At 42.0% G+C, this 12,013-nt stretch overlaps 1 protein-coding gene across 8 annotated transcripts in view; it reads right to left on the bottom strand.

Annotated features, from left to right (window-relative positions):
* Positions 1-214: 214 nt before the first annotated feature.
* rap1gap2 (RAP1 GTPase activating protein 2) overlaps positions 215-12,013 on the bottom strand; it is a 173,809-nt gene continuing 162,010 nt past the window's right edge. For all 8 annotated transcript variants that reach the window (XM_062960448.1, XM_062960452.1, XM_062960454.1 and 5 more), the window contains 7 exons: positions 11,789-11,907; positions 10,788-10,901; positions 10,454-10,571; positions 8,395-8,521; positions 6,260-6,336; positions 5,044-5,082; positions 215-3,977 (listed from right to left, as the gene is read on the bottom strand). In XM_062960448.1, the coding sequence (XP_062816518.1) occupies positions 5,074-5,082; positions 6,260-6,336; positions 8,395-8,521; positions 10,454-10,571; positions 10,788-10,901; positions 11,789-11,907 (564 nt within the window). In that variant the 3' untranslated portion in view covers positions 215-3,977; positions 5,044-5,073. The remainder of the gene's footprint in view (positions 3,978-5,043; positions 5,083-6,259; positions 6,337-8,394; positions 8,522-10,453; positions 10,572-10,787; positions 10,902-11,788; positions 11,908-12,013) is intronic.

Below are 12,013 nucleotides of genomic sequence, written 5' to 3'. Positions count from 1 at the left end.
GATGCCTAATATTTTGTGCATTCGTACTTGTGTTTTGATATGTGTCGGAGTGAATGGGTAGGCGGATGGATGTCTATCAGAGCAGATTCAGAAAACTCCTTTTTGTGTTGAAATACCTGCTGGCAAAAAGCCTGGGCAGCTTTCTCGTATCACCTTAACTTGATGACATTGATCCGTAATGAGTTTAATTAAAAAAACAACTAAGAGACAGATGGACACAAAATATTTTTTTTCCATTGTGAATTTTGCAAAGACACATTGAAGCAACAAAATATACATTTCTGACCCCCTCTTTAGAATTTAGTTTTTTTTACAATAACAAATACAAGATTCTACTATCGCAATAAATTAAATATACATTATTTACAACGTACGTATATCAGCAATTGGCTACAAAGCATTGGTTTCCAATACACAAAAAATAAACGTATTTCCGCTTGTCAGACGTTTTGCAAAGACTTTTATACACAAGTCCCTATTTTAATATCTTTGTTTATTTTACATTAGGAGCATGGCCAATGGGAAGGCTTTCCTACTCGGCTGAATTAAACAAGGCTTTGTGCGAGACTCCTTTCGCTTCCTTCAAAATTCCGTGTTTTCCTTTATAGGATAGACTTGTTAATATTATGCTATTTTTGTGAAGACCTAAAACGAGGAAAAGTCCATGCTTCACTTTTCTTTCTGGTCAACAAAGTAAAAAAATAATAATACAAGGACACAAAAAACCTATTATGAACGCTAATATAAAGAAGTTTACCATATGTACACATGTATAAGTCAACATGATGTATAAAGGGATTTTAATACGACCTATGAATTAGTCCTTCAAAGGAGAGGGAAACATGCCAATGCCAATTCAGGGGGACAATCGCTTAAACCAGGGGTCCCCAAACTAAGGCCCCTGGGCCGGATGCAGCCGTCCAAGGTCATTGACCTGGCCCCTGTCCTAAACTTTAGACTTAGGGTTAACCTAAGTCTACCTGGTCTTTGGAGGTATTTGCTTACCTATGGCCTTATGAGATTGTCTTGATGGCCTTTGGGGGTCTCTTTGTTTACCTATGGTCTTATGAGATCATCTAGATCAGGGGTCCCCAAACTAAGGCCCTCCTTAGGCCTCTGTCCTAAGCTTTAGACTTAGGGTTGACCTAAGTCTACCTGGTCTTTGGAGGTCTCTTTGCTTACCATGCCCAGAGCAAACAATGTAACAAGTATAAATACAACATAACATAGAGCAATTAAACAATACAATAAGTAATAATATACAATATACACTACAACGCAAATCAAAGAAACAGTAAAAACAGGGCCGGCCGTATGAGTACAAAGATAAAAAAAAACTCAGGTGAGAAAGATAAAGGGAATGGAGACCACGGGGAGCAGGGACATACGAAAGTGGAACCGTCTAGAGGAACGATGTTGGAGAGGAGCAAGAAAAGGAATAAATAACAGTTACTCTCCAAAAGCGCAGCAGAATAGCCATGTTTTTAAATCTTTTTTAAAAGCTAATAGAGTGGGAGCTTGCCTAATCTCAGTGGGCAGTGAATTCCATAGTCGAGGGGCCACAGCAGAAAAGGCCCTCTCCCTAGTACCCACAAGGCGGGCCTGGGATATAGGCAGTGGCGTAAGGAGGGCCTCCCCAGATGATCGGAGAGATCGGGCAGGTTTAGATGGCCTTTGAGGATCTCTTTGTTTAACTATGATCTTATGAAACCATCTAGATGGCCTTTGAGGGTCCCTTTCCTTACCTATGGTCTTATGAAATCATCTAGATGGTCTTTGAGGATCCCTTTCCTTATCTATGGTCTTCTGATGACCTGATGAGATCATCTAGATGACCTTTGAGGATCTCTTTGTTTAACTATGATCTTATGAAACCATCTAGATGGCCTTTGAGGGTCCCTTTCCTTACCTATGGTCTTATGAAATCATCTAGATGGTCTTTGAGGATCCCTTTCCTTATCTATGGTCTTCTGATGACCTGATGAGATCATCTAGATGACCTTTGAGGATCTCTTTGTTTAACTATGGTCTTATGAAACCATTTAGATGGCCTTTGAGGGCTCCTTTCCTTACCTATGGTCTTATGAAATCATCTAGCTGGTCAAGACATTCCAGATGTTAGGGAAATTCTGCAAAATGGCAGAGTTGTGCAGCGGAAGTGTGCTGGGCCCATAACCCTAGGCTTAAGAATTCTCCAAAATAGCAGAGTATTCATTCTACATCATCAATTAGGATGGGAGAAGAAAGGTAGCGAGTGAGAGAAAATAGAGGCATCAGGAATGAAGAGGAAGGGAGAGCTACATTGGAATGAGAAATGGAAGGGCACCACTACTGAGGTTCTCACTACCAGAAGGGGATTTTAGTGAGAAATGGAAGGGCACCTCTACTGAGGTTCTCACTACCAGAAGGGGATTTTAGTGAGAAATGAAAGGGCACCTCTACTGAGGTTCTCATGACCTGAAGGGGATTTTAGTGAGAAAAGAAAGGGCACCTCTACTGAGGTTCTCACTACCAGAAGGGGATTTTAGTGAGAAAAGAAAGGGCACCTCTACTGAGGTTCTCATGACCTGAAGGGGATTTTAGTGAGAAATGAAAGGGCACCTCTACTGAGGTTCTCACTACCAGAAGGGGATTTTAGTGAGAAATGAAAGGGCACCTCTACTGAGGTTCTCATGACCTGAAGGGGATTTTAGTGAGAAATGGAAGGGCACCTCTACTGAGGTTCTCAATACCAGAAGGGGATTTTAGTGAGAGATGGAAGGGCACCTCTACTGAGGTTCTCACTACCAGAAGGGGATTTTAGTGAGAAATGAAAGGGCACCTCTACTGAGGTTCTCAATACCAGAAGGGGATTTTAGTGAGAAATGGAAGGGCACCTCTACTGAGGTTCTCACTACCAGAAGGGGATTTTAGTGAGAAATGAAAGGGCACCTCTACTGAGGTTCTCATGACCTGAAGGGGATTTTAGTGAGAAAAGAAAGGGCACCTCTACTGAGGTTCTCACTACCAGAAGGGGATTTTAGTGAGAAAAGAAAGGGCACCTCTACTGAGGTTCTCATGACCTGAAGGGGATTTTAGTGAGAAAAGAAAGGGCACCTCTACTGAGGTTCTCACTACCAGAAGGGGATTTTAGTGAGAAATGAAAGGGCACCTCTACTGAGGTTCTCATGACCTGAAGGGGATTTTAGTGAGAAATGGAAGGGCACCTCTACTGAGGTTCTCAATACCAGAAGGGGATTTTAGTGAGAGATGGAAGGGCACCTCTACTGAAGTTCTCAATACCAGAAGGGGATTTTAGTGAGAAATGGAAGGGCACCTCTACTGAGGTTCTCATGACCTGAAGGGGATTTTAAAAACTGGCCCATTATAGAGCTAACTCAGATGGTTAATCGTCACAGTATTATGTTACCAATATAGGTTTCTCAAGTCAAAGGGTTTCTCAACACCAATGGAACGGCACTCATGGCCTCCTCCAGAAACAAGCTACAGTTAAGAGCACATAGGTCAGTGAGCGTTGAAATACCAAAGAAAGAAGCTGATTCGAGTACACAGGATGTAAAACACATGTCCTTGGACCCAAAATGAAGGGAGCGTGAATTGGAATCTTACAACCAACTTGGACTCCGTGGTATCTCTTCCAGTCGAGGAGAGAGGTTAACAGCTCCTTCATGGTCAAGCGGAGACAATGCCACGGTGTGTCTCGGGGTCCCTTTCAGCCTCAAAGACGACATGAAATGTCAGCTTTGTGCGCATTATGTGTGATACAGACCCATGTGCGGACATATACACCAGGCTGCGAGCAGCAAGAAAATGGCAGTCTTACAAGTATGAGTTTGGAAAAGGTTTTCACCCATCCCGCGCATCTGCAATTCCAGGGGTTGCCCATATCTTTGCCTCTAGGAGAACGTGGATGGCTTCCTTAGATGCTGATGCTGTCGGAATAAAAGCATTTTCTCACCATTCTGAACAAAAATGCCCTGCAAAAGAATGACAAAAGCAAGTCTGATTTATTTACAGTATTTATATTCCACCCTTTTTTCTCACCCCGAAGGGGACTCAGGGCGGATTACAATCCACATATACATGGCAAACATACAATGCCATTAGACATGCAACATATAGACAGACACAGAGGCAATTTCACATTTTCATGAGGGTATGCTCGATTCTGGCCACAGGGGGAGCTGCCGCTTCACCATCCACTTGTGACACCGAGTCCTTGATGGTAGTACTTCCTCATTTCTTTCCGCACACTGCTGGCAGTTTTTTTATGGTGTCATAAATTAGCTAAATTAGCCTCCCTGCATAAAGCGGTACCTAGAATTTTCTACTCAACAGGTGCAACTGTTTTTCGAGCTGCTTAGGTGGGCAGCGAGCTAGACTACTAAATGGTCAGGAGCTCAATCCAACCCGGGCTTCGTTTCCATGACTTCTTGGTCAGTAGTGATTTATTGCAGCTGCGCCACAGCCCGGCCCTCATTAATGTGATGCCAAGTTGCATTAGTTCTGCCAGGGGGAGTGATGTAATCTGACCGTTTCCCTGACCTGTTGGTGAGTCAGGTCTCACCTTCTTCTCATCAGGTAGACCACTTAGGCATCGGCAAAGTGGCACCGACAAACGACACCTCAGTCGCAAATTATCTGCTGATCCCAGCGGTTCAATACGTTTATTTACAGACTATATACAATACTAAACACCATTGCTCTCAGGAAACATGTTCCCTCGGCAAGGGCAAAGCATGGCACGTCCTCTCAGCAAGCTGAGTCTGTTATTAGTGCTAACAGGCACCTCCCAACATTCCACAGTTCATGAGGAATGTTCCGTCCATGCAGTTGAAACGGAAGTCTTGACCCATTGGCCCTGCAGGCAATCAATCAGGGCTGACATGTAATTAACTCCTGTGCTGCTGAAAAGCTTACTGGAACACATAGATACAATCCAACAGCAACAATTGATTTAACATTTCACACTATAACAACAAACACAAGTTCCACAGTGTAGATGCACGCTATATTCATGAGGATTGGATAAAAGGCATTTACCTTTTGCAGCCGCGTCATCTTGCTTTTCAGCTAGTGTGCCTGTATGAAAGGAAGACAACATATTTGATGTCAGTTGGACTCAAGCACACTTTGTAAAAATCCTTTTTTTCCAAATGCATTCTAAAACTTTGTTGGAGTAAATGAAAAAAAGGATTTGCTTGCCAAAGGCAGGGCAGGAAGGGAAGTACAAAAACATTCCTCAAGGAACATCCTCAGCTTGTGAACTTGAGTCTTAAGGGGGAGGAGAATCCCATCAAGCATAGGATGAGTCTGATTGACTAGAAATATCGTCGTTATCTCTACATTAAGCTTTTAATTTGTTCATCCTCATTTAGGAGTACTTGTACTGGATCCATGGACCTCAGGAAGCCTCAGGACACTCTGAAGCAGAGTGTGTTGGTCTAGAACAGTAGTTCCTAACCTGTGGTCCATGGATCACCAGTGGACCCCAAGAACTAAAATATGTTCCGCCGCCTCACCGTTACTATACCATTGCAACAAGAGCAACTGGTCTCGCAAAACCCTCTTCTAGTACCAAAGCAATGGGGATGTCGGGAGGGGAGAGGCTAACTACCCACAAGCCTCCTGACTGCTGCTTCTCCTCCTCCTCCCTCCCCCTGAGTGGAACTGTTCCATATAGCACCTTAGTTTTTAGGCCTGTTCCTGGGGTTATTTGGGATGCTGACCACATCAGCTCTAAATTATTGAAAATGGTTTTCTGTGGGCGAGCAGATTGAGACTACTAGATGGCATATGTTCTGTATCAGAAACTAGAGCTGATGTGGTCTATCGGATGCAATTTTCTGAATCAGCACCCCAGAGAACCAAACCAAATCTAAAGTTCACCAAAAACTGATTGGTAATCATTTTGGTACTAATGTTGGAGAGCGGTCACTGGTCTAGAAACTTTAGAATGGAATCCTAGTCTAATTTAGCAGCTATGCATTTCTAAATAAGCATTACTAAAATCAACTTTCTTAACAATAGACCCATAAATTGTTGAGCAGATGGTTCCCAACTGAATTCTAAAAAGTGCAATGGTCAGAAATCTCTCAAAAACCCCAGAGACCTAAACCAGACATAGACAAACTTCTGCCCTTCAGGTGTTTTGGACTTAGGCTGTTAGGAATTGAAGTCCAAAACACCTGGAAGGCCGAAGTTTGCCCATGCCTGCCATAAAGCTAAGGTGTAAGGAAGGCAGTTTGTTGATACTTACTGGCCCAGAACTTGAATGGCTAAGTTTATCAAAACGAAATTTTAGATTGGACCTTGGAGAATTCCTGCTCTTGAGATCTGTTGGAGCAATTGATTTGTTTTAGATTACTGAGCTAAAACGGACCAACAGGGAAAAGTCATAAACAGGTATGAATTCAAAGATCTTATCAAATGACGAGTTACACAAGCACGGTAACCCTTTGAAGGAAAACCACACATTAGAAGCAACATCTAGCTAATAGGGTTGTCCAAAAAATCATTTTGATTCTTATATCAGAATTATTTCGGATTGTTCTCGCTTTTTGAAACGCATTCCAAGACGCTGTCTCACGGTGCAACTGGCAATGTAATTTGAACCATCGTTGGCCCATTCTCTAATTGTCTCTTAATGTTTCGTTAATTTTTTTCCCCCAATTTTTTTTAATATATTTTTAAAAATATTTTTAAAAATTATTTTGTTTCTGCAACCTATCTGACTTGGCTGCCACTCCCCAACATGGCTGCCACTCCCCGGCCAATCAGAAGCTTCCACGATGGACGCAAAGGTGGGGGCTAGAGTCCTCTGCATCCACGTGGAAGATTGGCATGAAGCCCGTTGCACAGCCCGGGCGAGCCATTCAAGGATGGGTTTTGCACGGAGAGGGTGGTGGTGTGGAAGCGGAGAGCAAGCAAGCCTGTCTTGAGGGAAAGAGGGAGAAGGGGTCCGGTCTGGTCTGGTTTGGAGAAAGGGATAGGTTTTGTTGCTGGTTCCTTCTCTTGTGAGTGACTGAGTGTGTTAATTTTGGGTAGCGCTCAACTATAGAGCTGTGAATTCCAGGGGTTTTTTTCCATATTAAAAAAATTATCTAGCTTTCAATTTCATTAAGAATAGTTCTTGCTAGATCACAGCATACCTTTGTTGCAGAATCAGTAGTCTATTTCATTAAGAAGGCATTGCCTTTGAGACTTGTGGCATCACATAGCCAAACAACATTGATTTCCAGAGTTCTTGCTTACAAATATAGCAAGGGAATTTATAGTTTTCAAGGTGTCTTTGCACTCCTGTCACAGCTCTATTTCTAATTGAAGGCAAGGCATTGCCTTTGAGGCTTGTGGCATCATATAGCCAAACAACATTGATTTCCAGTGTCCTTCTTGCTTAAAATATAACAAGGGAATGTATAGTTTTCAAAGTATCTTGTCAGGGCATTGGCCAGCTTGCTCACAGGTACATTACCAAAGGAAGGCAAGGCATTGCCTTTGAAGCTTGTGGGATCACATAGCAAGACACACCATTGATTTCCGGGGTCCTTCTTGCTTAAAAATAAGAAGGGAATTTCTAGTTTTCTAAGTTTCTTTGCACACCTTGCCAGAGCATTGGCCTGGTTGATCACTGGTACATTTCCAAAGGAAGGCATTGAGTTTGGGGCTTGCGGGAGCACATAGCAAGACATAGCATTGAATTCCAGTGTCCTTTTTCCTAAAAAATATTACAAAGGGAATCTCTAGTTTCCAAAGTTCCTTTGCACACCGTGCCTGAGCATTGCCTGGCTTGGTCACAGGTACATTTCCTAATGAAGGCATTGGGTTTGGGGCTTCTGGGAGCGCATAGCAAGACATAGCATTGTTTTCCAGTGTCCTTTTTCCTTAAAATTATTACAAAGGAAAAATCAGACACAGAAACAAAGTTACACAAGTAGAAGAAGGACTTTCACATTGAAAAAAACACAATTGAACAGGAAATAAAACTTTCAAACCAGGAACAGGTTTCTTAAATTATTAAAAAAATAGGAAACGTTCTGCAATTTGGTGAGCTAGGAGGGTTGAATGTGTTCTCCCACTGTACCAAATTTGATCAGGATAGCTCAAGAAATGAGGGCAGGAGAGCCCTGTAAAAGTCCTCCCCGGGTGCTGTATTTTTTTTTTTTGTGATTGCGCATGTGCGTCCGCCATTTTAGAAACATTTAGAAACATTACAAATTTTCAGAAATATTCGAAATTTCTGAGGGAAAAAAATCGGAAATAGTTTCCATATCGAAGCGCCGGCGCCCCCTACTTTAGAATCGAGAATTGAAACATTTTTTTCATCGATCTGACATGCCTAATGTTTACACCACAATATACTGATATAGAGATCAACATTTTGGTGCAACTCACCCGTGGGACTCCTGTTCATGATCACTGGTGTAGAAGCAGATGCTAGAACTGGATTCTCAATGCTTTGGGACGGACTGTAGATAAAGACGTCTTGCTTGTATGAGGAGGCCGTGGAAGGTTGGCTGCCCTTTGGGAAGACAGAGAAGTTTAGTTAGTCTCTGGACAGGAATGAGGAACCAGCCCAGAAGACATTCATCTTCATGTCTTTGAAGAATGCAATTACCATATATACTCGAGTATAAGCCGACCCGAATATAAGCCAAGGCACCTAATGTTACCACAAAAAAATGGGGAAACTTATTAACTCGAGTATAAGCCAAGGGTGGAAAATGCAGCAGTGATAGTTCAACTTCAAAATGAAAATAGATCCCAACCTATATCAGTAGGTTAAAGTTTTTTCAATATTTACCGTATTTCAAAGAAAAACAGTAAACTAGCTCTGTAAGTGCAAAAGTAGGGTCAACAAAAACAATATGGTATTAACAACAATAATAACAACAACAACTTCATTTGTACCCTGCCCTCTCCCCCCCTGGGGACTCAGGCCAGCTTCTAACATAGTAGCAGGCAAACATTCAATGCCTACATAAACAATACAGAGATAGATATAGATCTATAATTATATATACTAATTTCACATATGCATTTCCCCCTGAAAGATTTGCAAATCCTCTCTCTATATATGTGCATTTCCCTCCAGCAATATTTGCAAACCCTATATATTTGTTTGTATCTATCTAGAAATCTCTCTCTGTGTGTGTGCAAGCCCTACATATCTATATTCATATATATCTATCTAGACATCTCTATATATATAGATAAGTATATCTGTATAGGAGTTGCAAAGACTTGCAAACATGTGAGGCGAAAATTCATATATAAAATAATGTATACACACAGATACAGATGTACAGGTACATTGAAATCTCTAAATATGTTTATAGGATTTGCAAAGCCTTGCAAATATATGAGGGAGAAATTCATATATAAAATTAATATATATAGATAGATAGAGAGATACAAATATAAAGGTACGTAGGGATTGCAAAAGTTTGCAGGGGGAAATGCATATATATCTGTAGCAGAGATTAACAAATATTTCAGGGGGAAATGCTTTTATAAGATTAATGGGTGTATATGTATATATATATTCTTCTTCCTGACTTGCAAGGGCTTCTTTCCCTTTTCAAAACATTCCCTTGGTTAAGAGCAAGGGAGGTTTTGGTAAACATTGAGAAGGGAGGGTAAGATGAGAGAGAAATGTATCATATATTGCAAGCAACGGCTTCCAGGCTCCACTGCCGGCTTGACCCGATTATAGGCTTTCAGCTCATAAATAAGGGCTGAAAAACTTGGCTTATCTTCGAATATATACGGTATCTCTACCTTTGGTCTTCCTTTCCCCGCTCTCTGAAAAGATACTCAACATATTTTCTGTGCTCGTAAATCTCATCACAGATGTCATTGATAAAGATGTTGAATAGCACTGGGTCCAGGATTCAACTACGTAGTGACACCCCCATTAGTTTCTTTCTCCAGGATGATTATTTCGGTTTTGTTGTTCAATCAATTCCCAATCCACCTAACAGTAGTATTGTCTAGCCCACATTTGACTAGTTTGTTTACAAGAACATCATGGAGAACCTTGTGGAGCACCTTCCTGAAGTCAAGGTATACTACATCCAAAACATTCCCTTCATCTACCAAGCTTGTAGCTCAATCCCTACTACCATATTTTTTGTCTTAATGTTGAGGGAGATCAAGAACAACGAGGAGACCTTTGATTGGGACCTCAAGAGAGTCCAGCAACCAAAGTTCCAGAAGATGAGGAAGCCAAGGAGGCATAGTTAACACACGTTGCGAATACACTACTGTTAGAGCGGTGGTTCCCAACCTTTGGTCCTCCAGGTATTTTGGACTTCAACTCCCAGAAATCCCAGCAACCTTACCAGCTGTTAGGAATTGTGGGAATTGAAGTCCAAAGCACTTGAAGGAGCAAGGGTTGGGACCCACTGTGTTAGAGTCAAGAAAATAAGATCCGTTGAGAAATCTGCATTACCAGACTTTCGTATTCTTCCATGTTTTCACTCTCTCCGGCTGTGCTGCTGAAGCTGCTGGTACTAGAAGATGAGCGGGAGATATTTGCCCTTCCATTTTCTTTGAGTTTAATGAACGGCCTGGTAGCAACGGAGAGAAAATCAGAAGATGATAAAAGCCTTTCTAAACTGGAGGTTTCAAGATACCCACCCTGTTGGGTGGAAGACCAAATAGCAGTGAAATCTCTGTCACAGAGTAGTTGAAATGTGTTCCTCAAACTTGTAGAATAGGGAGCAATGTAATGACGGCACTATATCCCGCAGACCTGTGCCCCTGGTTTGCTCCATCATGCTTACTTCTCTTTGTTGGGGCAGATCTCTGGAGAGCTTGGGTTGGAGGAAGCTTCAAACTTCATCTCTTGGGAGGAATGTCCTCCATCCGGGGTCTTTGGTGTACCTGAGCCACTGTCACTACGGAGAGAGCAAAAGAGGTCAGGTGGATACTACACACATTTTTCCTTAGACTGTTGATTTTCTCGTCCAACTAGGAATCTGGAAAAGTCCCAGTTCTGTGAATCATAGAATCACAGAACTAGAAAAGACCTCAAGGGCCATCCCGTCCCCATTCTGCCATGCAGAAATATACGATCAAAGAACTTCCAATGAATGGCCATCAGTGGTCCACAAGAACTAAAATATGGTCCGCAGCCTTACTACTAGCCCCCTACAGACTTCTCTTCCTTTGTCTAACCTCATTTAAAAGACATCAGATATGGTCCCACCATGAGACAAGGAGCCCTATATACTGCAGTGGTTCCCAACCTGTGGTCTGTGGATCATCAGTGGTCCACAGCCTTACTACTAGCCTCCTACAGACTTCTCTTCCTTTGTCTAACCATATTTAAAAGACATCAGATATGGTCCCACCATGAGACAAGAAGCTCTATATACAGCAGTGGTTCCCAACCTGTGGCCCATGGACTATCAGTGGTCCACAAGAACTAAAACATGGTCTGCAGCCTTACTACTAGCCTCCTACAGACTTCTCTTCCTTTGTCTAATCTCATTTAAAAGACATCAGATATGATCCCACCATGAGACAAGGAGCTCTATATACAACAGTGGTTCCCATCAGTGGTCCACAAGAACTAAGATATGGTCCGCAGCCTTACTACGATAAATAATAACAAAGCCCAACCAAACCGAATCTAAAAAATGTCAAAAAAAACTGTTTCCTAACTGTTTTGGTACTAATGTTGAAGAGTGGTTCCTGGTCAAAAAAGGGTTGGGAACCACTGATATACAACTAGCTTTCCACATTCATTAGACCTAAGGGCACAATTTATTGATTGAATTACCATCGGGCCCGGGGTTCTGACTGGCTTTCGGACCCAGTGTGCAAACGGGGGAACAATCCTGATCGCCGCTTTATGGGGCTCCTTGATTGATTTTTGGCTGTTGCCACTGCGACTGGAGGCTGAGAAGACAAAGGAGAAAAACACTCATATATATATATATATATATATATATATATATATATATATATACATACATACACACACACACACACACACACACACACT

This window comes from Anolis carolinensis, unplaced genomic scaffold (assembly GCF_035594765.1).
Source record: "Anolis carolinensis isolate JA03-04 unplaced genomic scaffold, rAnoCar3.1.pri scaffold_7, whole genome shotgun sequence".
Taxonomy (NCBI): domain Eukaryota; kingdom Metazoa; phylum Chordata; class Lepidosauria; order Squamata; family Dactyloidae; genus Anolis; species Anolis carolinensis.
This window is presented reverse-complemented; position numbering and strand designations above follow the sequence as displayed.